Raw genomic sequence first — 27,807 nt, 5'->3', positions numbered from 1 at the left:
TCAGAGGTGGCTCGATTCTGCGGCCTCATTTTAGTGAAAGCTTTTTGTGTGTTCCTAATGCAGTCCACGCAGGCGTTTGATACCATGCAGCTTCTTATGGAGCCGCTCAATCAGAAAGGTGAGCTCGTGTTCACGGGCAGATATTTATAACTGTTGCACAGATTTCGGACCTGCTGTCATGCTATGGCCCTTCGCTTTGCATCTTAATCAGAAACGTCTTCTTGTCCTGTCCATGTCTTAATAGTATTGCCATCTATTTCTTCAACACCCTTGTAGTCTTCTCTAAAATTTGTTACAGCTTAGGGGGTTAACTTTCTACCGCTTGCTGACAATTTCCATTAAATCTCAATGTAACTTAGCATTTTAATGGAATATTCCAATAAGCATCTTAGCTTGTTACAATTATTTTAATGTGATGATAATATAAGATGGCAATCCTAGTAAATGTTGAGTGTTCCCCCATTGGTGTATTTCCTTGAGTGCACGGCTCTACCAAGGCATATCAGTGGCTACCCTTCCATTTCCTGTTGATGTAACATGACCAACCCCATTCAATATTTTGATGTTCATCTTAAGCTGTTGTCTTGTTGTTGGAGTACGTACTGTAATGGTGATAGAGGGTCTGTTCATAATCTAGGGTGTGAATTGTGTCTAAATTGTGTTAAAAATAGGTGTAGCATTAATATATATAGGATTATATCTGAAGTGATATTTGGATATGTAGCTCTCTTATAACATGGAGTAATTATATGTTGTTAAATGCAATGGTTTGAAGTATTATGAATTCTAGAAACTTAGAGGGTATTCAAAATTATTAGTTTATTTTAATACCTATAATGAAATATTGTTTCTTAAAAAACTACTTTTACTGTTCAAGGGCCCTTCCAGAAGTTTAAATATAGTTAAGAGATATATAAAAAGTTTATCATGAACTTGAGTCACTTTCTCTGCTGCTATGTATCCTTGTGGCTTCTGCATTGGGACAGACATGTTAGAATTTATTTATTTTTATTTGTAGATGCTCTACATTTGCATGTATTCTAGTTTAATCCAATATATAGTTTCAACAATATACATCTTAATAAATAGAAACATTTTGCTATAAAAATATATCAGGCACTTGAAAAAAATCATATTATGTTGGTAAAATCATGTTTATTAAAATCCAATATAGATTTCGAATAAGATGTCTCAATTTTATTGTGCAAGTTCTATGTGAGTGTTGCAGTACTATGGTCTGGTCTTTAACATGAGTTGTTGCAGTCACAGCAAAGATCAGGAGCCTATATGACTGCCAACTGCGACTGATGCACAACATACAGCCTTTGCCATCGGGCATGGACATTGCAAATACTGTCAAATACTTCTCGCAGACTTTGCTTAGTGAGTATTTAATTTGTTAGAAGTTAACATAGGGCATTTTATTAACATTCTAGTCAGGGTTTGGTTGTAATAAATAAAAATATTACACAAGTAGTATACTTTTCAGCTTAAATATATAATTCTTCCTCTGGTTTTGTTTATAATATTGTATTAATTTATTATAGGATTATGAGAATATTAAAAATGTTGATACTGATAAGCTGATCTAAGTACGGGTTTTATCTTCCAGGTGTTCTCAAAGATGTGCCAAGATCACCTCTGGAGATGATGCGTGATGCTGATAATGACTCTGAGCGAATGAGTCTGTATCCAAACCTTGACTACAAAGGCCTGTTCAATGCCATCTCACAACTTGTCGATTCAGCTCCACATTTACAGTATGGTATTCAAGGTGGGAGGATAAAAATATCATTATTATATCATTGCTAACTTGGTTTGTAGCCATATTTTTTCATTATTACAAGGAAAATTGGTTCAATTGCAAGTAAATAACTTCTATGTATAATTCTTGAACTCTAAATACTTCTTACTTATTTAAAACACTGATCTACAAATATTACTATTGAAGTGTTGGTTACTTTGTAACAAAGTAAACTTATATGTAATGTTCGAGAACATTTATTTTCCAGCATTTGGTGAAGCAGTGCTGCAATGTCTGGGTTGCCTGTTGCCGTTCCTGGAGTATGACATGATAGACAACCTGCCTTACCTGGTGGCGTACTGTGTGGCTGTGTTCCCGCCCGACCTACACCAGGAGATACTCAACCTACTGTGTTATTACATACTACCTTTCACTATCAGTAAGACTCCTCTCCATTTGTCTTGTCAGTCATCGTCGGTACCTAATGTGTGATGTGAAACCATAAAGATATTTAACATTTCATGTTTTCTATGAATATGAATTTCCCTCGTAGCTCGTCGGTACTCTGGTCTGGAGGAGGAGAGTGAAGCTTCACAGTCTGTAGGTGCTATTATTATGATGGTGTTCCAACATTCTAACAATCCAGGTGTGTGCTATCACCACAACATATTAAATTGCCCGAGCTCAGCTTATATACTGTCAACTGGTCATCAGTCTTTTTATCTAAATATAAAAATTTCTATGAACAACATTTCTTCCAGGACATATAATTCTTGTAGTATTCCGTTCATCAGTCAGTTCTGGACCAGTATTTTAATATATGTCATGCCCCAACCTTACCAGCTTGGGAATAAACGAAGTCATCATTGTGAACTTTGTAACATTCAGATATCATCTGACAGGTCCTTAAGGTGTTTGCAAGTCAGAGTACTGTTAATATTTATGTATATACCAGCTCATCATTGCCAACTCCTGGAATGTCTGATGTCTATGAAGCAGCTGGTGGTTAAAGACCTGTTGTGTGTGATCGCCTACGGAACCTTTGGAGCGAGGGTTTCCGCAGCTAAACTACTTTTCTACTACTGGCCACCCTTCGACGCCCAGCTCTTCGATAGGAAAGGATTGCTGTGCAAATTCTCCAGTGAGTTACCCGTTTTTGTCCGCGTCACGTTTTTCTGCCTCGATGTGAATTTTTTCTTTCGCACTTTGATTATGTTTATTTTATTAATTTGTTTTTAGTCGTGAGTAGTTCGGGTAGCGAGACGGCCTCCATATGATCAGGTACACATATAGTTTTGATCCTATGACATGTTACACTTTGAAACTTAGACCATGCATTTTGATATTGGCTGTTAATATTGCTATTACATCGATTGTATCATTAATAATAGAAATAAAGACGAAGTCCTGGTTTTTTTATCGCCTATGACACGTTTTATTGGTAAAATATATTAGCTTCACGGATATTTGTTTAAGTTATGTTTGTGAAAAATACTGCTTGAATCTTAACATATACTTGAAAGAGTTTTTACATAAAGCAGCGTAGTTTAAACTGGTTCCTATAACCATCAAAGTCTTAGTAACTTATTGCAATCTGTTAAGGTGTCTTCTAGATCAAAGCTTTAATGATCAGGGTTCAGATTATAATGTGTTTGTTTCCGTGTTCCAGATGACCTGGTACCGTTTCTGTGTCAGCGCGACATGTGCCCCAACGCCGGCTGCGCGGAGGCTGCGAAGGTCTGCTACGATCACTGCATCAGTGTGACCTTCGCCTCCGACACGCCGCCGCCATTATACCTCTGTATAGAGTGTGCCAACGAAATACACAGGTTTTTTATGCGGAACAGCCGTTTTTGTTTACAACATTCCAGATTAAATATTTTATGTCGTCATATATCCGCTTTTTATACAAAAAGAATCGCAAGAAAGGTTAGTCGTATTCGGTTATACCCGTCCCTTAACTTGTTAAGAAAATATTATTTAATTTTATAATAATTTTGTCAGGGAACATCCGAATCAGCGCTTCTTCGACATTCTACATCCACAGCAGCAAGTGTCAATGGTTTGTGAAAATAAGGTTTGTGTTCCCTCGCACCGCCTCACAGCAGAGTCAGATTATTGAACCTTTTAATTTTCATTAAATACTATAACCCCCTTCCAGAACTGTCGGTCGACGGACAAGGCGGCGTACTCCATCTGTTTTTCAAACGAGTGCGCCAGTTACAACGGGAACCATCCCATCCGGTGATGAGCTAATAACATTTAAGTATGATCTGTCACATCCATTAGTCAGTCATCCAACTCCAACGATGGATGGGTGACTCAGTTCTGGCTACAATTAATCAGTACCGATGGTCTCAACCTCACGAATTGTAGTCCGTCATCATCAACTCTAAATAATTATGCTTAACAATGACCTGTAGGGTAATTGACAGATTTTAAGAAAATATCTCAAACCACTCACTCCACTCGCTTGAAATAGATGACATAGTCAAGTATAAAAGCTGTACACCTCGGTATTATGTACTGTGGCAGTTGATTTGCTTTAGAAAGTATTTACAACTTACAATAGGTCATCAATTAGTATATTTATTTATGATATGTCCCAGGTACTGTCAGCAGTGTCACGGTAACCGTCACAACAGTCGTCGTGGGGGAGACCACGTGGTGCACACCAGACTACCGCCCGCCTGGCAGATGGAGAGCGACATGCAGACCAACCTCGTAGAAGCCATCATCAGGTACAGGGAACCAGAAAGACACGCCTACACACACACACGCGCACACATGCTCAAACTGACTATTCATATAATTTTGTTGCTAAAGCGTTAATATATTTTGTCAAATGTATGTTCCTTTGCAATCACAGAGATGGTTCAATGATAATATGGTACACGAATAGACAAGTAATAATGTTACCCGATACAGTCTGCTGAAGGAAGCCAAGCCCACGAACATGGAAGACCCGGACAGCTCCTCGGAGGAGCAGCACTCGCCCATCACCGTCACACTACACGATCCTATATCTTTGGAGGACAGACAATTATTAGGGCGGTGAGATAAAAGTACTAAGAAATACACACAAATCATCTCACAAGCAAATGTTCTGTTAAGTGATAAAATATTTACTTACATTGTCACAGAACTTTCTATCACACTTTCTCTATGTGAAATAAAAATTATACAACACTACTATATTGAAAGGAAACTTATTATATAACTTTTTTTTTTTTGTCCATCTATCTCACGTCGCATTACAGCTGACTGTGTGATTTAGTGTCACGTAATTGGTGCAAATTAAATTTAATATACATTGTACTCTTATGAGAACACAAATCTGCCATCAGATTGATTTTATTTGTTATAAATCGGTACTCTTCTACGAAGATAGAAATTAAAAATTATATTTGCTAATCTTGTCCACTTAAATCCCATTAAAAATTTCCTAATAATTTAATTTAAATGTCTAACACCCCAAAAAGTTTTAACTGCGTCTTGTTTTTATAGAACAACATTAAACGGCGTATATAATGTTATTTATCTTATGTTTTTAATCCGTGGCTATAGTTTTACATTTTCTATATTTATCAGGTATGGAGTATGGTTGCTGGTTGGTCTCTGTACACCGAACGCAGACACTCCTGACGAGGTCTTAGGAAGGCTGCTATCGGTTTTATTCCACTGGTTTCATGTCACCTCGTACGCCTACACAGGTATAACCTCGATGTACAGTTTACTTAATTAATTAATGTTTAACTGGGAGTCGTACCACTATTTAATTTTATCTGTACGCATCTATAATAACACTACCGTTACTGCAGTTGAAAAGTTTCTTAAGTTATTTTATAAATGTAGCAATGTCGAATGTCATAGCAATGATAACACTAAATAGTATATCTCTTCAATCAGGTGAACTAGCGAATACCATCGAGAAACTGAAGCTGGAACACGTCTGTCCCTGGCTGCGAGAGTTGGCGGGCTCTCATGAGAAGGTGGTGATGTCGTGTCTGTTGCCTCACCCACCCAGCCAAATGAGACAAGCCGGACATTGGGACAACCTGGCCACCACCACACACCATCTCAAGGACGGACTCAATAGGTGACGGGCAGAAAGCGATTCACATACTACTGCTATGATGTAGACAATCACTGCGCCACTAACCAAAGAATATTTATTACTAAATAAGACTGAACTGATGCATGTGCCTTGAATATTAGTACTGCAGTGACTGCATATATGTACGTAGAGGAATTTTTACTAGAGGCGAATTTATTAAGAGGGTGTAAATCTAAAAAAAAATGTTAACGATTGGCTGGACATTCATATTTCAATTTCAATGCCTTACGAGTAATACACATGTATTATACATTCATGTAATACAGATTATATATTTTTTTTTATATTTATATAATCAAAAACCAAGTAACATAGACTCGAAAACTTGTTAGTAACACTTATAAAACTATATTAATATTATAATGGCTACTGCATCCCACTAGAGATGGCGCAGCAATGATTGAAGTAAGCACAATCAAGCCTACATGTCATACTTAAGATGCTGTCGGTGCCTCCCCGTAGTCCTCGTATTAAAGCACCACACCTTTTGCGCATAGTAGCGAAGAAACAATTAGCCCGCGCTGTCGCGAACATCCCTGACGCGCTACAGAAACGAGGCAGCCCCAGCAGCACCCTAAATGCGTCATCATATTGAACCCGAAGGTCGTTATCAGATTCTTGTGAATACCTGACCCACAGGTTAGACAAAACAAGACTCGTACAGTCGGCTCTAAACAATGTAATTTTCACTTTACCCCTGCCTCAAAGACCGTCACTACACTTTTTATTTCATTATAGATAAAACCCTGCCCTCCCGCATAAGCTTCATGTATCGCTAACAGCTTCCTAAGACCACAAATTGAGGCACTTAATAGAACCATATCTACAACATAACTTAGGTTATTAATACAAATGCCATCTATACGACAACCTATCCTAGTGCCACTAAGCTCGCCAAGTAAATCATTCACGTACAAGTTAAAGAGGGTTGGTGAACTTAAATCTACTGTCTCACCCCGCATTCCAACCCGTACGGACTTCATAAAATTCCCGCCCAACGAACAGTTGACTTGTCTACTGTACTTAAAAATGTTAACAAGTTCAGATGTCATATTGGCTTGCTTCATTTTACCCCAAAATACGTCATAAGACACTAAATCAAATGCTTTCGAAAGATCCAAAAAAACAGGCGTAGATTGGAGTTATTCTCATGGTATAGTATGTGACAGCATGCTTAAGGCTTAAGACAGCACTTTCCGTAGACAATCCAGGCCGAAATCCAAATTGGTTGTCGTGCAAGCTGATGTATTTATTTAATTGATTATAAAGTATGCTATCCAATACCTTCGAGATGACTAGCCAGAGAGATTGGCCGATAGTTCGCCTTATCAGATAAATCACCGGTTTTGTTTTTCGCTATAGGCACAGCGATCGTCCGTAACATCGCGGCAGGTATAAAACTGTGACAAGAACATAAGTTATAAAACTTTGCAAGAATCTGAGGCAGAAGTGGGCCAGCATACTTGAGATGCTCAATGCTGATACCATCATGTCCTGGGGACTTACCTTTCGTCATACGTGTGATGATTTGCGCGACTTCAAGTGATTCAAACTTCACCCCCATTTCCCTGTTGGCCTCAGCATTAAGCACCGATAGAGAAGGCCCCCGCGGCGATGTTACATATTAATGGTTGATAAAAAGGTTAGGAATTGGTTCCGGTTCCCACACGCCACTGACGCTCACGGGAAGGGAAGGTCGAACATTCATCGTGTTCGTAGCTTTCCAAAAACCGCGGAAGTTATTTTTAGAATGATATGAGGCCAGAATGTACATTTTTATTTGCTCTTCATGGTTTTGACACAATTTTAAAGGAGACTTAAAAATTCTTCTGGTCTCACACATCTCATTATAAACCTTACCTATGGTAGGTTTAACCGACTCACTTAAGAATTACCGTATTGCAGATTATACTGTCTAATACCCTACGGTATCATCACTCAGTCAATGTGGGACCAGATCATGCCGAAGTGGATGAAGAATATCGTTAACAAGGTCCCGGAGAAGGTGAGCCTAGTCGGTCACAGAAAATATATAGTTTTAAAAAGAGAGCAATATTTCCGTTAGTGGCGTCTGTTTGAAAATAAATATGATTCATAGTATTCTCCTGTTGTATTCCTATACGTGTAAAATCTTCAGGAACTGTGGGAGCTGAAGCAGTCATTGGGCAAGGTGTTGGAACCTGAAGGGACCATGCTGGGTGTGGACGAGCGACGGCTGTATGACTTCGTGCGACAGAGGCTCGAACCGCGAGTGAGACCGGGCCAGCTACAGAGCGTCTTGGGCTGGCTGCAGGTATGAGTGACAGATAGATATGTTTGATAATATCTGTCTAGATAGAGGAACATATTAGATCCATCTTGAGCTACACAAACAGACGGGTTGATCAATGAGAAGTACTTCCAGATGATATCCCTGTTGGAAATCAAGATCCCCCTGGGAACCCTCTTCGATCTGTTCAGTCACTGTGTGCTGAACATGCCGGAGAAAATCTGCAAACCGCCACCCGGTGAGATAAAACACATTCAAAGATAAAATAAACAGAACCTTTATCATGTGAAGAGGAAGCTCACTTTATTTTTTAAATAATTTATATATTCTTATTGTCATGAACATTAAAGCCGAAGACTTCTAATATTCAGCTTTATTTTAAAATTAAATATAATAGGAAAATATTTATATATGTAGTCGAGTCAGGACGCGGGAGCTTAATCTTTAAAGCAACTGGTAAAGCTGGTTCGAACCCTGTTCGCGTTGATGAAGTCTCGGTTCAATATGTTATATTTGAATTTTAATGAATGATTGTTAATATCAGATAAAAACAAAGAGAGAGACTTTATATTCAACGAGTCTCCGCCCACTCGCAAGAAAGACAAGGACAAGGAGCGTCGCGACGCCGACGACTCGTGCTCCTCCGACACCGACGACGACGGCGACGACAGGAAGCCAGGCAGCCTCACGTGCTGCATACTCATGATAGACATACTGCTCAAACAGGTGACCTGTCGTATGACACGCGCACACGTGACACTATGTGTTGACCTCGACCTTTACGATGGTGACGTCGTTCCAGCTGGAGCTGCAGTCGGCCAGGAACAGCACGGTGGCCGTCAGCAGCGAGGCCACCAGGCTGCTGCGGCTTATGCTGAAGACCAACAGCGTTAACAGCGTCGAACACGGTCAGGGTCTATGATGTTTTAATCATGGATAGGCTGCGTGTATGTGTGGTATACAGCAGTGCCGTACCTAAAGCATCTGGATTAATCCATTCTGTCCATAGCATGTGATTATTATTTATGAGTGTGCTTGACGAGTCGAGCTCCTTTTGTCTGGCGTGGTCTGTGGCTCTGTTTTTTTCCCGGTTGGTTTAAGGTGACAGAGCGTAGCTTTGGTCAGTAACTACAGTTCGAACATGGTCTGACTCGACCGGGGAAGTACCAAACCTCTCACAGAAGATGGCTGTGTTAGGTCCGATGAGGGGTTGTGGGGTTTACCATAAAGTAACTTGTCGAACGATAAGGCAGCTGCCGGAAACTCAGTATCCTGACCAAAGATCTTGCCTTGAGTATAAGTATCAAATAACCCGCACTGTTCCATTCCTTTGCACACAGCAAAAGAATGAAACAGAGTGCCTGCTTCTATTTGCCCTCGACTTACAATGTGATTGTATTCAAGGCTAGAGTGAAGAGGACATACTGATATAGAAGTGTATGTAATAACTTACCATCTATTATCTAAGTATATATAGTGTATCCGAAAGATATTAGTTGTATTTAAACACCATTCAGTTAGTTTAAATGACATATGATCGGAACCGCGTCTGTTTCCAGCGGAGTGCATGTCGGGCGGGGCGTGTGCGTACTGTTCGGCTGCAGCTCTGTGTCATCAGCTGGCCGTGAGGCTGGTGCGGGCGCTGCACAGGCCGAGGAGACCTCAGGTGACACGCTGCAATGTTAAGGGTCAACAGAGTCAATGCTTTAAAGTTATCACTAAACCTCCCTGACGCCCACACGTAGGGATCTGTACTATTATCTATAAGAGCGGCACAAAAATCATGTGTGTTGTATGAAGCTGAAATATTGATTTTATTGTTTTTCAAAAATTTTATTAGTTAAAGCGGTGACAGGTTTTAACAAAAAATTACAATGTAAGAAATATATCGCTCTCACCTGGCGCCTTCCCTCCAACAGATACACCAAACCAATTATGTCCAGTTCTCAAATATAATAGCGTTTAAGATTTATTTTTTTTCATTTACAACATGTGTGAGACTAATATGATAGTTTAGTAAAAAGCTTGAATACCTAACTATTGTACGTCGCAGCCAGCCCTGGAGGAGTCGTGGCCGGAGCTGAAGAAGAGCCAGTCCGAGGACGAGCGCTCTCGGTCCGGTGACGTCAACAGTCACGGACACGACCCCGCCCCCGGGGAGAGGGCCTCCGTGGGGGGCGTGCTGGTACACATGCCGCATGTGAGTCACACACACACATTCTGGGGACTGCCGGGCCCCGGGGAGGGGGGGGCCCGAGGGACACGCGGCCGGCTTTCGATATGAAATTAGACGAAAGTTTTATTTGACATAGACCCTTGGATATATTTTCTCGGGTCGTGATACTCCGTGTAACCCTTAGTCAGTCGCGTGTAGACTAGCTGATAGCTCTGTCGCTTCATTGATTCCTGTGTGCGTTCGTTTAATGTTTTCTATGGACTATCGAATATATGTACAGGGCTGCATGTCTCGAGGTCGCTCCTACGGAGAAGTATCCAGACGCGACGACTCGGTCCGCGGACTTTTCCCGTGGGAGCGACGTATCGACGCCGCTGGTTACTTTCATTATGAATGTGTTATCTATTACGTAGTAGATGGAAGCGCCGCGTCCGCCGCCACCCGGCCCGACCCCCCTCCACCGACCCCGACGCCGCGTTTCCGTCTCCCGTTCGTTTCCTCTCTCTGTATATATAATAGATGTATAGTTTGTTCATTTCATGCAACTGTCTCTAATAAGCGACATCGGCTCGGACGCCACTCTGACCAAGTCGTCAGACACGCAAGTATGTATATTACGATCGCTTGTCGTATTTCCTTTGCTGGTGTTGTATAGTCGTTCAGTTCGGTCTCACAGCATGTTTGTTTCTACTCTATATGTCATTTAATTTCGCAAAGTGAAATCGGCCTTTTATAGATCGCTCTTTATTTTTCTATTAGTAAAATTTAGTTACACGTAGCGTTGCTTGTAATGATATAGTGTAAGTGATATCCATTCAATATCCAAATGTACAATTTGTACATTTTCAACAATATTTAATATAAAAAGTGCATAAAGGACTGCATTCCCTGTAAGAACATATTAATACAATATTCAAGTCGGTCCTGCGACACTCGAAGGACATTTGAATATGATCATGAAATTCACAAGCTTCAAACATTGTCTTTTAGGTAAAGACAGATTAAACCCATGTAAGATTGGGGCTTCATGTGCTGGGACTGTTTTTAAAGTATTATATATACCTAATACATTAACGTAACTAAAGTAGTGGGATGATATATGTCTTTTGTCTGATGTACAAGAGCACTGGTAGAATGATTCAAATTGAAAAGATGAATTTGAAGATTATTTTGCATTTTAAAAATAAACATTCATAAAAATATAAACAAGTTTCTGAAAATTTTCTTACATAATATTTTTCACCGCAAATGATTTTCAAGAATATTACTAGTTCTCGGTTGTGACTGAAAATATGAGTGGTAGCGTCAGTATGTAGAGTGTGGAGTGTAGAGACTGACTCGGCCGGGTCTCAGATAATGACGGCCACGGTGGAGACCATCACCGAGCAGCTGGACATGGCGGGGGTGCTGCCGCCCCAGGAGCAGCCGCCCTCCGCCACCGCCCTCGCCGTCACGCTCACCGACACCGACGTCGCCACCGCCACGGCTAACGTGAGGCATACCCACCACCACATACACTATCAATACACATACATCAAAAGTGGGAGTTACCATGCGAACAAAACAGTTAGAACTTTTTAATAGTAACTTCAATCAAAAATGCTGAAATATTTTTTTTCCATCAGCTCAGTTGAGAATTGAAAGAAAAACAAGAGGAAAATGAGGAGTCCGTTTGTTGTGAGTTGATTGAAGACGTGTTGATAACTAAAGTAGTGTTTTGTCGCGTACAGATCTCGACTCCCAACCTGTTAGGTGAGCACGAAGGCGAGTCTGTTGAGGAAGACATGGCCAACTTTTGGCCCACGTCGGCTGGCAAATTTCACTTTTGCATCGAAGAATTGCCCCAAGAGCTGCAGTATATACATCAATTACTACAGGTACTTTGAGTATTTAAACTACACTATTCTTCTATTTATTTAATTTTTTATGTAAGTTTCTAACTCAATGCGACCTGAATGTTACAATCTTCAATTAACATTGATATTTTTGTTCGTAATGCACTAGATGTCCGGAGATAAAATAACAGTTAATTATTATCAGGAACTAAAGAACACCAAACGGCCGGACGTGCTGTATCACCTGCTGCAATGTCTCCAAGTGCTAGTTCTCAATACAGATGCTTTAGCAGAACACAAAGGTTTCCTCATATGGTGCCAAGAAAATCTTCTCATCGAAAAGTAAGTGGCCAAAATAAATTATATAAGGCTGAACATTCCCATCGCGTCTCATAGTGTCCTCTCAGCGGGACCTGGGGAGTAGTGACATAGAGGACGGGGCGATGGTATCAATCACAGAAGTTGGAGACGAAACTTCCTAGAGATATCTTAAAGAGAGAATTGAGAGAGGCAACTCATTGAGGAGGTCTCGTCTATGGTGCTCGATAGACAAGAGTGTTGGCTCGCCATAACCTCTAACAGAAAGCTAATATGCTTGAACAGAAATTATTTGAAAGAAGAGTATAAGAGCTCGAGATTCTGTAAAAGATAATCAGTTATGTGCACCGTGCACCGTCCGTGCTACTCTTATCTAGAGGCAACTCTAGAAATGCTTTTACTCTGATAGGGAGCCGCGATAGCAAGTATGAGTGATCTTGTACAATGGCTCTAGTCTATCCGCGAGGCCCGTCGATCCTAAGCCTCCACCCGGCCTGTGTAGTATTTATTAAGCTTTTACCAAAGTTAAAAATTATCACTGTCGACAATGCAACTTTAAGGCACTTCCGGGTTGAAAAAAAATTGTCGGGAATGAATATCTTTGTCAAGCCCACACAGAACCGGTGGTATATGTGCTTGCTGTTTTCATATATATACATATGTGTGTGTGTCTGTGTCATTGAGAACAAACCGTTAAAAATCAATGTCATAATGAAATTGTTGTCTCCAAAACTCCTCATCCAGTCTATGGAACGTGTGTGAGGCTGCCCAGTCCCATATCAGTGCGGTGGCGGCCCGCGTGCTGCTCCACTGTGTGACGCTGGCCGGCGGGGCGGACGTGCTGTGTTCCCTGGTCCGGGACGCCTTCCATCATCACGACCCTCACGTGAGGTTCACGGCCGTCGATAGAGTCACTGTGCTCATACGGTGAGTCCGCGACACATCGACGTCGTATTACGATAGGCTTCACTTGCAATGAAATTTTCACATGAACATTACCACATAATTTACGACGTATGTATCTTCAAATAAGCACACTGAGGCAGCTCTCCTTTAAATTTCACCACAAAATAAAAAAATACACCATACATAGAATCATATCCATACGTAGAGTCATCTGCTGCTTTTGAAAAGTTAGTGTTGTTTTTTTTTTTTAAATATCTATGTAATATTTATAGCATTAGGGGCCTTGTAAGTGAATGACAATTAAATGGCCCAGACACCTTGTCAGTGACGTCCGCGGAGATATGGGGTATGGTATGCGGAATGTATGATCATATATAATTTATGTAAACCAACTTCACCAGCACACGGCTCAGTAACGATAGATATCATGCTCATAATCGGTTAATAAAGTCACTTAATACATAACCACGTAGCTTGATCTGTTTCATGTGTACCGTGTGCGGTTATTTTTTGTCTCTGTAGAGCTCACTCCTCCTGACCGGCCTCACACTCAGTACGACTCTTGTTAAACATCGGATATATTACAATTATTGTAAGTTTCAAGCACAAATATTTCAATGTGTGCGTGTTCTCACAACATCATCTCGTGTCAGGTTCATCGACGGGTCGCCGGTGAAGGCCAGCCTCCCCCTGCAAACGGCTCTGGCCACAGCCTTCTGCTACCTCATCTCCAGCATGGACGACATCAACGTGTACGTGGCGCAGAGAGCCACGCTCTTCATTGGCACCATCCACGACACTGCCATCGAGGTGATGACACGGATCGTAGTATATTTTCTGAACTATATCATATTAAGTGACGTGTGTTCAACGTCAGTTGCTCCTGTACTGCCTGGAGACCCAGTTCGACCTGGTGGCGGTGGACCGGCCCATGGTGCTGCAGTCCGTGTATCAGCTTCACAACACGCTGAGCGATAGGAAGATCCTCACGTGGGAGTTCTTCCTCAACAGATTCGAGGCGTTGTATCTGGACGCCCAGTGCGCTAAGAGCGGCGATTACTCCACTCTAAGAGGTATTACATGCCATTAGTAAACATTTGAGCATTTCACGCCTGTTCAGAATACCATCCACTGTCTGCTGGACCAAGCAGACCCAAAACCTCTGATCTACATTCGGTCTTACGACGTCTAGTGTGCTAGTTACAATATAAAGGAAGTTAGAAATTCAGTAATTTAATATGCGAAACACTTGACTAGATTTAAGAGAACTTTATATTCTAAACAATATTCCGATATTTTGGAATATGTTTGGTATAGGAATCTTATTGTGATAAAAAATTCTGATGTTCCATTTTGTTTGATATTTGAAACACTGTTAAAGTTATTGTAAAAACTTCTGACATACAACAAACTCGGTCGGACGAGAAAAAATATTCAAATTATATATCAAAAGGAATCCGTCTCCTACAAGTCGTATGTCAGTGCTCGCTCCGTGTCCCCAGGCGACTCGTCCCGCTCCCCCCGCCACGAGCCGTGCGCCGCTCGTTCGCTGGCCGCGTCGTTCGGTGCCAAGTGGCCGTACAAGAGGACGGTGTCGGCGCCGGCCGCCGTCCCCACCAGCGTCGCCGGCCCCGCACATCACCACGCACCGGCCATTGGTACCGCTAATGCCCATTAAAATTTACCCAAAGCCATTTCTCTTGAATTGTCATTTAGTGCTTTTACTTGACATTAATGGCTCTAAAAAGTGTAATTTCTGTAAGGTGACCTCCGTTATTCAAAATTTTATAATTTATTAAGAGTGCAATACGTCATAGTATTTGGTAGATAAAGTATTTCATAAAGATGTCTAGTAAAGCATCTAATGTTAATTCAAATAACAACTTACATTTTTGACATCAACCAAAACCTTTTATTTGATATTTACAACAATGTGCCTTGGTGTGTCAGATCGTGAGAAGGTATATTCCCGCCAGTACTCGGCCCCCCTCCTCAAACGCAAGACCTCTCGATTCGGTCTGGGGCTCGGTCAACTCCTGACACAGCCGCCGGCCCGCGGAAACAATGGTCAGTGGCACTTGCTTGCTCGCACTATACATTATATAAATTCTGAACCTGTATGATGAGGGTACACAAAATTGCTACAAATTCAACTCCCTATACCACGCCGTAGAGTCGTCTAGTGGAGTGTGTGGCCCCTCCGAGTCAGTGCCTCGCGCCGAGCTGGAGGACGCCGACAGAGAGACCACCAACCTACTGGTGTTTCTACTCATGCAGTTCCTCTCCAGGTATACACACAACCAGACAAGTTTCAAACGATTATACTTTTCCCATAAACCTCCGAGAAATATCGCTTACTTTGATCGTTATTAAACCTTTTATAGGTCACATTGAGGATGTCCGCATAAGAGCATCCATACCTTTGTTACTCTCTTACTCTGTTCATAAAAAGTAACGGTTGATAGTGACGAGAGTCACGAACGACACGTTCCAGATCCGACCAAGCTCACCCGACCGACGACAAGTCCTGCCTGAAGACTCAAGAGCTCGTCCTCAAGCATCTGTTCCTGTTGATGGGATACAACCCCGCGGAGAAGTTCTTTAACATCTCGCCGCACACATTGAGGTACATATTGACATGGACCACGTGTATACCTATACGGGGATATTACAGCTGCAGGATCTCCACATCTGTAGGTGCGGAATATTAAGAGTGTTCAAGAGTTCAGTCAATGCTATTGTACTTAGTTGATGCCAAAGATATTGATTGATGAAAGGTTGATTATATTGATTTAAAAAAATCATTGTCTAATACGTTTTTCGATTTAGCTTTTAAGGTGAAAAAAAAAAGTTATGTGCTTGTACTGTGCTGGCAGCTTGAGGAATAATGCGTGGTGAAAACCTATGTGAATGTTACCTTAGAGTCCGAGCTTTGTTGTCGCGGCGGATGGCTGTTGTAGATGGTTGATGTCGACTCCGGTCTGACGGCTGGTTGTTTTGGAAACCGTACGGAAACCTTCAACCCTGGGTTCGGAAGCCTCGAAAATCATCGAAGCGCTCACTCACACTCTTCACTTTTACCTACCAATAGATACGTCAGCATCAACTGGGTTCATAGCTGTCAGCATACACTATACACAGGAGGGGTACCCCCTATATATACTTACAACATACGATTAATGAAAATTGATTTATTTTCCAAGATGTCAAGTTAATAATAAGAAGAGAATATTTAAAACAAATATCGGAATGAAATATCACACAACATGACATAGTTCGTTCGTAGCCAAGATCCCAGTCCAATGAAGCTTCAGCCGAAATAGTTCGATAGAAATGTCTGGGGGCTGTTGAACCTACGAGGACCCAAGATACAACCGACAAATTGATTGCTCGTGTTCCGAAAATTAAGAGACAATTAATCAAGTGAACCCTTTCATTTTACTCAACCGGCGTTTTAATCTAGTCTTAAAATATGGGTGACATTTTTAACATAGATGGTCCCTATCTCGTGTTCGTTCTAATTTCTTTCTCTCGTACCGTGTTTCGGATATTATTTTGTTTTCCTATGTACTAATACATCACTGACAATGTTGTGTGCTATGTTTCAGGATGTCGTCTATCTTCAACGCGTTCATGTCCAACCTGCCGCAGGTGTTGGACCAGAACCACGTGATGGGAGCCAGCATCGCCGAGCCCACGCTCATGTTGTTGCAGGTCCGCATCGAACATAACGAATACTTTTAGACATAAACCCCTCCGATAACACACTAGTCGGCCACATTCCAAGTTTTCTTAAGAATGTGTGTGTGTGATGTGTGATATCCGTGATACATCCTGTTTACATTTTGGACATTGTCATCATTCTTACATGTCTCTGTCGTTTCCGAGATCCTAAATTCAACTTGCAATAATGTCTTTATAAGTAGGCTCGCTTTAAACGGCCTCATCATCCCGCATGTTCAGTTTATATATTACAGGACAGTTCAGTCCGTTCGTCGTAGACTTTTCTCTAGACTAACCTACTCTTTGTCTCGATACAATCATCCACATCTAACCGTCTCCCAGCAGCACTGTAGTCGGCCCGCTGCGAACTGGTCCGGTGCCCCTCACTCGCTGGCTTCCCTGACTCCTCACGTCCGGAGACACTGGCTGATGGCGCTGCTGGTCGTACTCTATAAGGTAACAAACTCTATGTACTGTCTGTTATTGTCCCGCATACTATAGTATTATCTTACACAGTCCCAACCTGGCATATGTATATAATAACACTGCAAATAATTAATATATGAATTAAGTTTTTGATATTAAAGCAGTGTTTATCGTACTTAAATGATAATTTAAAAAGACAATATTGCATGATAAGTTCATCGACCCGATCAGGATCGGAGCTCGCAACTGGCGAGCTCTCATGCCGTGACGGAGCTGCCATCTATAAGGTCACTACTGCAAAATTACAAATGAAACTTTTTTTCATTCTACATTTACTCTCTATAATTTTGGGATGAATCGGAAAAGGCCATTGGAGCTCTTTAAACACCTAAGAGTTTCCAAGAGACATATCCAGGGGGAATCCCATGATGAAGTCGTTACATCACTCCCAAAAGACAAAGATGCCCTGGAGATAGAATCAAGACTTCGATTCCATGGCTTATTTTAATTCATGATTGGTCGCCAGCACTGCTAAAATTTTATCTCAATGCATGCTCCCAGATCAGAGTAATTTAGTAAGATGGGGTAAAGCACTTGCGGGTGGGATGTAGTGTACTCCTGGATAGCTATCGATACTCGCGTCGCCACGATAGGGTTTTAGAAATCATATGTGAAGCGGTTAGTCTTTCGGTAGCCAGAGCATAAAAAGAAATGACCACAAACCAGCGGTCAATAGGTTTTGTGAGAGAAGGCACTAGGGCTACAAAATCAAACGTCAAGCCTTACTCTATCATTAAAGCGGCTGCGGATGGACTATAATGATGGACACGTATGAGAAGCGATGTAAAATCCCAGAGAATATTTGTGCGACGGCGTCCAGACCGGACATATTTTTATATTAGCGAATTTTAAAGCGCGTTGTGATAATAGAGCTCACGATTCCTTGGGAAACCAACATCCCCAAAGACCATGCCATCAAATTCGACAAGTATTACGAGCTCACTGACGAACTCAGTCGAAATAGGTTCGTCTTGGATTTATAGGCGGTAGAAGTGGGAGCGAGAGATATAACAGCCAAATCTCTCTACAACCTGCTAAAAGACTTGGGCCTGCCAAGAACTAACATCAGTTCATTCTTGGAACTTGCGTCGAAGGCAGCCCTTGTAGGTTCTTTTCAAATTTGTTTAGGTAGAGAAAGGAACTATTACCGGGTAGGTGAGCGTTTAACGGGCCCCTTAAACCTACACCTGGGTCGCAAGTCCCAGGTACTGTTGAGGCTCCTCTCCCTGCAATAAAATAATCAGCAATACTTGGTGGTGCGTAAATGCAGAATAAGACGAGGCTAAGTTCTGAACAAATGTTAATATTAAGATTATGTTACAAACATGAACATGTTACAAACATATGTTGTCGTGTTTCCAGTACCACTACAGTAGCGGTCCCCTGTGTTCGTTGTGCGGCTCGCTAGTCAGATGTGTGCTGCACTCGCTACAAGCCCAGCATCACCAGTGCCGCCGCATACCGCCCGTTCTGCTGTTGCCGAACGCTCAAAGAGGTCCTGCGATCGATGCAAACACACATACATACATGCATTTTTAATGGAAACTGGTTTAGATAAAACGATGACGTATATATTGTCCAATAAACCCAAAAAAAGAATATTATATATTTTATGTCTAGGCCTACATCAATGACTTTGATACTTTTATTTCATTCACAACATGAAATATGAGTTTCTACTAAAGTATGAAACTAGTTAATTTCAAATTTAATCGTTACTGTTAATTCATGAACGTTAACTTGTACAATAATAATTCATCCAAATATATATAATAAGGTTTAACTTCCCGTAACCATCAGAGGCGGCAGGCACTTCATCATCAGGCGGAGTCAGCGCCCCCCTCACAGAAGACACCCCTCACAAATCACCAGGACACTGGTCGGAATCCAACGAACCGCCCAAGTTAGTTTTTTCATTGCTAACACAATTTAATGAAGTTTCATATTAATGATACAGAGGTTTATTAAACATATTATCGTGGCATGATAAAAATGTAACCTACAGCATAACGACTGAATACTTTATATTAAATTTAGAAAAAAACATATGCAGTAAAGTATACGAGCAGGATTCGAACCTAAACAACCCATCCGTTTGATCCGTGTTCCAATAGCTTAAGTCATCAGTACGTTACTTTGTAAAACTAGCAAGGACGAATATTGTTTCACAAAAACAAACGTATTTTATGAAACAAGAAACCATACTCACTGACAGTGAAAAGTATTTATATACCGTACTCCAGATTCCAACAGCAGTGGAGCGTGGAGCAGGAGTCGTCTGAGAGTGAACTCATCGCCATACCGGAGACCAGCGACAAGTCCGACACTACGCTCCATGGCAGCACCGCACCTGTGAGAGCAAACACACACACACTCTCACACCCACGCACACACTCACACATGCGCGCACACACGAATATACATACACGCCCACGATCGTATATATTCTGAAAATATATGACATATATTTTGTAAGACAATCAATAGTGACCGTAAGTAATGAAAATGAATTTTTGTTTAAGGCTGGATAACGGTCTCGTTCCATTCGACCTGATGCTAAGTGCAGATAAAGCCGTAGGCGACAAAACCAGTACAAACCTATTCACTCTTGCTCTCAGGCCGCTGCGGCTTACTGGTGACACTCTCAAACTTTTGTATAACTGTGTAATCTACTACACGCACGTTTTCTACTCCAGGGTTCCTTCGACGAGCCTTCCCACTATGAGGAGGCGCCGCACGCGCTCAGCGGACCGACGCACTCCAAACTTGTATGATACATTAATATTATTACAATTTACAATGTAGCACACGCGACCTCCCCTGTGGCTCACTCCTCCCTCCGACCCTTTGCTCTTACACTAAAGCGATCGTATTCAAACCGGAGATCATACTCTGAAAAATCCGCTACGTCAGCGAGATATTGACGAACATGTTCATACCATGAGAGATATTATACTTGTTGAAGTTTTCCTCAACAATTTCATTAATTTATACAGTAGTCGTGCTTCACATGTGTTCTGTTGTAACTGTCCCAGCCTCCCGTCGGGTGTCGTTCTGGGCAGCAGTTGTCGACCAGCTCTTCCGTCTCCATCGGCAGTGATTCATCGAATATGTAGGACATTTTGAATATGATAACTATTAAGTCTGAAAAATTAAAATGATATAGAGTTCTGTCAAAGATTTATATCCTGGAACAATAATGATTCAATTCTATGCCATGGTATTTTGTTTCACTGTAGGAAGTCAACGCCAATGAGCGGTCAATCGGTGGAGCTGTGGCCGGAACGCGCGTTGTCACCCAGGAACAAGCTGGCCGGCTGCCAGAAACGAGTCGTTGGTGGGTATATGTTAGTGTTCTGGTTCCAAAGTATAGGGTTTTTGTGTAAAATTTAGAAAGGATTTTATTTTAATATATATTCGATGGTAAAACTCTTAGGGATCTAAGAATACATAATTTAGCCTGAATTTACAAGATAATATAACAGGTTTTCCTATTTCCAGCTGGTAGTAGTACGTCTCCTGACACGGCGGCTTCGTCCAATGGAGACGCTCTAGCTTCTGGGCCTCCCGCGGGTGTTGTAGGCCCCCCACCACATGTACATGCACATCTACGCAGCCCAGGTACAAAATAACTCTACATATAGATAAAGCCATGATTACCAGGTCAAAATTAAATAAATATACTTGGGAAAAAAAATGTTTATGTAATAAGGACGACATTTCAAAGACCTATTTTCAGAAATTGATAACAGATGGCAGTTTTGAATTTTAAATATTTTTAATGATACATATAAAATTTTTCAACAGTAAGTGGCAAAAAATCCCACAGGTTAGGTTGTTTAATATAACCAATAAAATAACAAACAGAACACGAGACTCAAGATACATGAAACTCATTTATTAACAAGTCCGAATCTGTAGTAATTCACGCGCTAATAATAATTATCCTATAAATTAATGTTTGTAAATATCCACAGGTGTCGCATATGCGTCTCCCGAATCCCCCCTGTCCAAGATGGAGCTGGCGTGGGGTGCGCCGCCTCACTCGCCGCTCGCCCCCCACCCCACCACTTTCACATCCCCCCTCCGGCTCCTGAACGTCTGCTTCCCATCGGACCCAAGCCCAACAAGGAACAGTATCCCGTGTTCAACGCGCTGGTGGACAGGGTCCGGGAAGCTCTCAATATACCTGGTATGTTGTCTCGAGATTTTTCTTTTATATGTCAAGTTATTATATATGTAGGTAGATTGATATGTTCATCCTTTTCTGTATTCCCGATTTTAATATCACATATCTTCTTAGAAAAAACAGAAAATCACAATTTTTGAAAGAAATATCATAACACTAACTATTTTCTCAAATGTGTTATGTATTGAATAGAATCAGAGTTCGATTAATGAAAACCTCTTAGGAAATATTATTAGGTGTAGTACAGTTCATGTAGAATACGACTTGAACATGAACAGACGTTTTTTCAGACGATTCTACGGAGCGAACGGACTCTAGCGACCCCGAGCCGCCTCGACCGCGGACCAGACCTCACCACCTCACACACACCACCTCCGCAGACAACGCCAGGTGTGGAAAGATGTTACTACTACCTACGCCATCATACACTCACTACCGACAGCATGAATTTCCTAATGGATGTGTTACCAAGGTCTCCTCGTCGGCTGGCCCGCCAAGTGGCCCAACTCGGCTCTCCGCCGCAGACCGACCCGCCGCAGTCCCCGCACGCTCCCGCGCACTCACAGTCATCGCAGCACAGCCGGCAACAAAACGAGTGGGGCCAAGGCTGGTGGGGTGGCGGGCGACGGGCGGCCAGGCGAGCGGCCCACGCCCACGCCCACGCCGCTCACCCGCCGCGTCCGGACCATACTCTGCGGTACCGCTGCGGCGAGTGCGGCGGTGCGGTGGAGCAGTACAGCGACGAGGAGCTCGGGCTGTGCGTCATCGTGCTGGCGACGTACGTGAGGCGCGAGCCGGGCGCCGCGGCGGCCATCCTGCCGGCGCTGCTGCAGGCCGTGGCGCGGGTGGTGCAGCTGGCGGGCTACTCGTGGCAGGCGGAGGGCGGCGCGCGGCTGCCGGGCGGGGCGGTGCTCGTGGCCCACCAGTTCCTCCGCACCGTGCTGCACCAGCTCGCGCCGCACAACGTGTTCGTGCAGCTGTTCCTGCAGCGCGCTCCGGAGAAGCAGCGGTCGATGTTCTTCAAGAGCGTGGCTCAGGCGTTCGTCGACTTCAACGAGCTGTATCCGTGCGGGCCGCTGCAGCTGCTCGTCGAGCATCTCAACTCTAAGAAGACGCTGCCGATCGATGTGAGCTTTCGGTCGAATCGTTTGATCCGTCGTACACTACGAAACGTTAATTATGACATGCTCGCTGTCCAGCAAATGGGTGTGATCGCGGGCAACATGGCCACTTACCTGGAATGCCTGGCGCCCGAGGCTCTGGGTCCGCTGGCTGCCTGTGGCGCGCTCCTCGCCGGCCTCGACACTCTGCTGCGGGCCGTGGCGCTGCGCCTGCATCAGCTGGACGACGCCGAGCCGTTGTTACGGCTGTGTGCCGCCGCGCTCAAGATACCCGCTGTCGCACATCACAAGGTATCAAGGCTTATGTTATAATTTATGTAATCATTAATTAATATTAAACGTTGTAAAAGTTGATAGAACTGACATTTATACTTAATGAAGTGGAGTGGGGCTGTTTACAAAAACAATACGAAGTAACGACGTTGTCATATCTCTATACGTTCTTGATCCGTCTAAACCGCAGAGTCTCCTGGAGCCGATGTCCAAGCTGCTGAGTTACGCGGTGCAGAACTTCACGGTCCGCCTGTCGGTGCTGGGCGAGGTGTGCGCGGGTTGTATCCGTGCCTTTAGTCGTGACCGTGACAAACTGCTGCTGTGCCGCGTGCTGGTCTACGAGCTGCTGCACGCGCTGCGGACCAAGACCACCGTCCCTGACGACAACCTGTTCGTGTTGCTGCAATTCGTGCTGCAGAGTATGGGCTCATAACTAATATTACACAAGAGAAGGAATAGTTTTGTATGAACACTTTTAATAGATGAAGAATGTGCTTAATATGGGTGAATGTGAGGTTGTGGGACAGGACGTGTCGCCAATGATTTAATGAAGATAGGTTGTTAATGTAACTGCAATAGTATATAACGGCTGGGAACGTTCCGAGGTTCTTTGGTATTCCTAAGTAATTTTGCAGGGAGTGAAGCGCGAGTCGTTTCTAATTAGTAAATAGTCGTTTCTAATTGGTGGGTGTGATCGCTTCTACATTTCTCATAGGTCATTAATAGTCGTTTTAAGAGACTGTTAGGATTTCATCCACATATTTTTTTCTGTTCCATTGGCTTTATATTTCGTGTTAAAACAAGGTCATTCAACTCGTATACCGTTTCTATTCTTCGTAGGTCACGGCTATACGTTGTTGCTACCAGCTCCCCTAGCGACCTCTCTGGCGGGGGAAACCCGCGAGGTGGGCGGCGCCCCCGCCGACTGTATGCGACCTCACCTACAGGACATGCTAGACCTGCTACACGACCCGCATCTCATCAACAAGATTAAGGTAATGAGATTCATTAAATAAAACTAATATTTTGGGATTGTATGCGCGTTGTTAACAAAAATCGTGATAACGGTTGCTACAAAAAGTAACCGGAACGTCGGTAGTATGGAGTTTAAATAATAAAAAACGCGTAGTGAAGGCGACAATATTAGTTTTATTTAAGATTAAGGGACATACATACACGCTAAAAGAATATTCTAAGAATCGTACTTATACTAATAAAATAAATGCGTCAGTTTGTAAGAATTTAATATTCGTTTAAAGATAATTTACAAAAGCCCTAGTTGTATATCGCAATACCGTTCGGTTTATCTGAAGCGGCTTAAAGCAGTTTAAATTCAAACATGTCGGTCACAGGGGTCCGTGTCCAAGTCTTTGGTGAATCGGAACCTGATCTGTCTGAACGAGGACACGCTGGGAGCGCTGGTCAAGGGAGGCGTCGCCCAGCACGTGGCCGCGGAACTGGCGCTGGAGCAGGCGAGGAGGGCGGACCGTGCGCCCAGACACGCCTTGCCCTGGCTGGCTGCTCTGCCAGGGTACACACACATTCGGAGCTAGCTATCAACATTATTACCCACCAACCTACCAGCTGACTAGACCCCAGCTACGTAACCGATGAACTAGAATCAGTTAATATTTCCCTATGATCGTAGTCATAGTTTTTGCTCTTGATTTCATATTAAAGAAAATCAAATAATTTACCAAATCTCATCAAAACTTAAGTTCAAAAAACCCTATCAATAGTAACCTAGTTTTAGGTTTTATTGAGTTGATACTTTCTAAAACTTTCTTCTTTATGTCCCAAGTAAAAAAAGCTGTGTCAAAAATTAAGGCGTCCCCTGTCACGGATCCTAATCACCACACCCTCCGGTCATGTTAGCAGTGGACTCTAGTGTCGCGAATGTAATAAGACCTCTCAAACGGGCTGCCCAGGTTCCTATGGTACCTTATAAAATAGTGTGACTAAGATGTAGGATTGGTTGACAATCCTCATGGTCCTCGTAGTCAGTGCGTTGTGTTCTGTAAGCAAGTAGCTCGGTTAGTTCTTTATGAGACATATAATTTTTGCGCGATGATTCTGTAGAAGGGTTTTAGTATTGATCTACAGCACGCTGCAATCCCCAGGAGTTCCCGCGACGTGTCAGAGTGCGTGGGTCGTGTCCGCGTGGTGTCCTGGGTGGTGTTGGGTGCTCTGTGTAACGCCCGCCACGGGCCCCTGCAACTGGCCGTGCCGCTGGACGCCACGTGCCAGCTCACGGAGCACGTGCAGAGCATCATGGCGGTGCATCTGGAGTCCGGCACCGCCGCCATAAGCTCGCTGTGGACCGCTTTCCTCGCCTGTCAGCTATGGACCCTATACGCGCAGCGAGCCAACGCCCAGCCCGAGCTGCTGCACTTCTGGTGTAAACTGGTTCCCACGGTGCTGCAACTCACACACTCCTCTAAAGTGGTGACCTTCATGAATATAATATATTATACCCTCGTCCATATTAAAGGTCCAGTTATATATCCCGTAGTGGTAACCGATCGTTTCAGTTAGCGGAGACGGTGAACCTTCACTTCATAAATCTGCTGGAGTGTCTGCTGGAGTGTAATTCGACCGTCCTCAACAAGCTGCTGCCTCTCTGGTCCCCGATCCTACATTCGCCGCTCTTCAACGTGAGGATACATCCTACTCCCCCCTCCCTGCTCCTACTCATATAATATTATAAATACCTTAGTTTGTGAGATTATGCACTTTTGTAGCTCCTTCACGCAAAAACTATTGAACGGACGTTGATGAAACATCGGAATAATAACAAGCTGTAACTTATCCCGAGGTGTTGAGCGGTGGCCGCAGACTCACGACATCATGCCGGTTGCTTATCAAAACTGTTGATTTACCACACTTTATACATTTCTCTCCGAGTCCGTCCCGAAGTCCGCAGACTAAGTCGCGGCCAGAAACTAGTGTAATAATCCGATATGTCCTTACCACCAGATGCCTCGCCACGTGGCTCACCGGCTGGAGGCGTGTCGCGAGCTGAAGCCGGACGTGGTGTCGGTGACGCCGACGCCCGCCGCGGGCACCCCGCCCCCCGGCCCCCCGCCCGGCATCTGCTCCCTGGCCGCCGCCAGAGAGCACCGCCGCCTCTACAGACTCCTCACTAAAATGGCTCAGCTGGAGATGCATCCGCCGTCCTTTTACTTCATATAGAATGTGGGTGTTAGCTTTACAACAGGACATGGAACAATACGTGTCGCGACACGAGTAGAACATATTGAGACGAAGAGGAGCGCCTGTTGCTAGCGTGACGCCGGGGGACGAGGAGCGAGCAGGCTGGCCCTGGCTGGCTGGTGCAGGGAGCCGGCCGTGGCAGCGTGTTTAGTGTGTTCACACATACACGTATTATTTATACATATTTTAACGTTGCCAAACTATACATAGAATATGAATTCTGAATAAAACTTTTGAGAAATAACTTGTTTCAACACTATTAATGAAGTGTTCAGCTGTTGAGGGGACAGACTTCCGGTACTTTTTGATATTATTTATCATCTTGTTCAATGGACCTTCTGTTACATTAAAGTATGGAATAAAATCTACTTTCCTTAATAGTTGTCATAGACTGAGTTTATTTATATTTTATTTATATTATATATATATATATATATATATATATATATATATATATATATATATATATATATATATATGTGTATTTGTTTATTTATTTTAAAATTTAAAGCAGTGGGTGCCGTTAAAAAAAAATTGTGCGTGGAGTCCCAACGGAAGAAGTGAGACTTCGCAACTGTAAAAAATTCTTATCCATTCAAACTTGAAATTACAATACTGGGCAGTATTACCTTACATGTGTAAATACGAATAAACATAAAATATATACAAATTTAAGTAATGTCATCTCGTCTGCCCGCGATCAGGGTTACTGAGAAGTAATTCTGACGATTCCGGAACATTATTTGTACAAAAAAATAATAAAATACGAAGAATTTCAATTTTATTTATATAAATATACATTGTCTCCTGAAAATATGAACAGAGAGGTTGTCGGCGAGTTATTATTTGATTTTGACCCCAAATCAGTGAAATAAAACCTTGATCCAATTAAAAAACGGTATTCTTGAAAACCGTGTAATTCTTCATGATGAGAACCACAGTAAATAATGGCGACTTTCCACGTGGGTTGAAGGTATCCCCAAAACATGGTGTTGTAGTGCGCTGATGCTGTCCAGAGCTGAGACGTCCTGTGACATGGGAAGGTATACCTACAATTTAATATAAGTTTCCATCGGTCAAAATGGTGGTTGGATTAGAGACTATCAAAGCAGTAATGTTATATTTGAAAATGTTCCTTCTTCGTAACTCTGTTATTTTTTTAGAATAGTATTATAATATTTATAATTCGAGACAAATTTTCAAATAGGAAAGGTATTGAGGTTTTAAAAGTTCAAAATATAACAATCAAATCTCGTTAGTTTTTAATTAACTTTTCATTTGTCTGATGTTATTGAGGTCGTTTAATATAAAAAAAATGAGAGAGAAGGCTCACTGGGAAAATAAAAACGAAAAGTGGAGATTCAGGAACTAGGAATAATACGAGAGATGGGCTCGCATAATGAAACTATTCACGAAGCATTACACGATGGAAAGAGG

The 27,807-nt window shown here is 42.7% G+C and overlaps 1 protein-coding gene and 1 long non-coding RNA gene across 2 annotated transcripts in view; one reads left to right on the top strand and one right to left on the bottom strand.

The window, feature by feature from the left end:
* Nucleotides 1–27,143, top strand: part of LOC116773952 (protein unc-79 homolog) — a 27,475-nt gene extending 332 nt beyond the window's left edge. Inside the window, 50 exon segments of the mRNA XM_061523855.1 lie at nucleotides 5–118; nucleotides 1,264–1,383; nucleotides 1,613–1,774; nucleotides 2,013–2,183; nucleotides 2,298–2,390; nucleotides 2,700–2,885; nucleotides 3,414–3,573; nucleotides 3,749–3,821; nucleotides 3,906–3,988; nucleotides 4,354–4,485; nucleotides 4,673–4,798; nucleotides 5,336–5,457; nucleotides 5,654–5,843; nucleotides 7,767–7,866; nucleotides 7,999–8,154; nucleotides 8,266–8,368; nucleotides 8,675–8,856; nucleotides 8,933–9,038; nucleotides 9,690–9,796; nucleotides 10,184–10,330; nucleotides 11,660–11,797; nucleotides 12,037–12,183; nucleotides 12,347–12,483; nucleotides 13,204–13,386; nucleotides 14,019–14,175; nucleotides 14,243–14,438; nucleotides 14,868–15,023; nucleotides 15,316–15,432; nucleotides 15,539–15,653; nucleotides 15,860–15,991; nucleotides 16,974–17,079; nucleotides 17,434–17,544; nucleotides 18,937–19,069; nucleotides 19,375–19,477; nucleotides 19,818–19,926; nucleotides 20,271–20,342; nucleotides 20,610–20,686; nucleotides 20,814–20,911; nucleotides 21,076–21,195; nucleotides 21,552–21,643; nucleotides 21,646–21,766; nucleotides 22,054–22,153; nucleotides 22,236–22,890; nucleotides 22,963–23,175; nucleotides 23,348–23,576; nucleotides 23,998–24,152; nucleotides 24,510–24,688; nucleotides 25,278–25,602; nucleotides 25,689–25,811; nucleotides 26,134–27,143. Coding sequence (XP_061379839.1) covers nucleotides 58–118; nucleotides 1,264–1,383; nucleotides 1,613–1,774; nucleotides 2,013–2,183; nucleotides 2,298–2,390; nucleotides 2,700–2,885; nucleotides 3,414–3,573; nucleotides 3,749–3,821; nucleotides 3,906–3,988; nucleotides 4,354–4,485; nucleotides 4,673–4,798; nucleotides 5,336–5,457; nucleotides 5,654–5,843; nucleotides 7,767–7,866; nucleotides 7,999–8,154; nucleotides 8,266–8,368; nucleotides 8,675–8,856; nucleotides 8,933–9,038; nucleotides 9,690–9,796; nucleotides 10,184–10,330; nucleotides 11,660–11,797; nucleotides 12,037–12,183; nucleotides 12,347–12,483; nucleotides 13,204–13,386; nucleotides 14,019–14,175; nucleotides 14,243–14,438; nucleotides 14,868–15,023; nucleotides 15,316–15,432; nucleotides 15,539–15,653; nucleotides 15,860–15,991; nucleotides 16,974–17,079; nucleotides 17,434–17,544; nucleotides 18,937–19,069; nucleotides 19,375–19,477; nucleotides 19,818–19,926; nucleotides 20,271–20,342; nucleotides 20,610–20,686; nucleotides 20,814–20,911; nucleotides 21,076–21,195; nucleotides 21,552–21,643; nucleotides 21,646–21,766; nucleotides 22,054–22,153; nucleotides 22,236–22,890; nucleotides 22,963–23,175; nucleotides 23,348–23,576; nucleotides 23,998–24,152; nucleotides 24,510–24,688; nucleotides 25,278–25,602; nucleotides 25,689–25,811; nucleotides 26,134–26,349 — 7,395 coding nt within the window. The 5' untranslated portion in view covers nucleotides 5–57 and the 3' untranslated portion in view covers nucleotides 26,350–27,143.
* LOC133319430 (uncharacterized) lies at nucleotides 26,839–27,807 on the bottom strand. The gene is made up of 2 exons (XR_009753041.1): nucleotides 27,704–27,807; nucleotides 26,839–27,419 (listed from the first exon to the last, which is right to left on the bottom strand). It is a non-coding gene; the product is annotated as an uncharacterized LOC133319430 (long non-coding RNA).

The sequence above is a fragment of the Danaus plexippus genome, chromosome 20, assembly GCF_018135715.1.
Source record: "Danaus plexippus chromosome 20, MEX_DaPlex, whole genome shotgun sequence".
NCBI lineage: Eukaryota > Metazoa > Arthropoda > Insecta > Lepidoptera > Nymphalidae > Danaus > Danaus plexippus.
The sequence above is the reverse complement of the archived record's forward strand: the minus strand, read 5'-3'. Positions and strand labels throughout refer to the sequence as shown.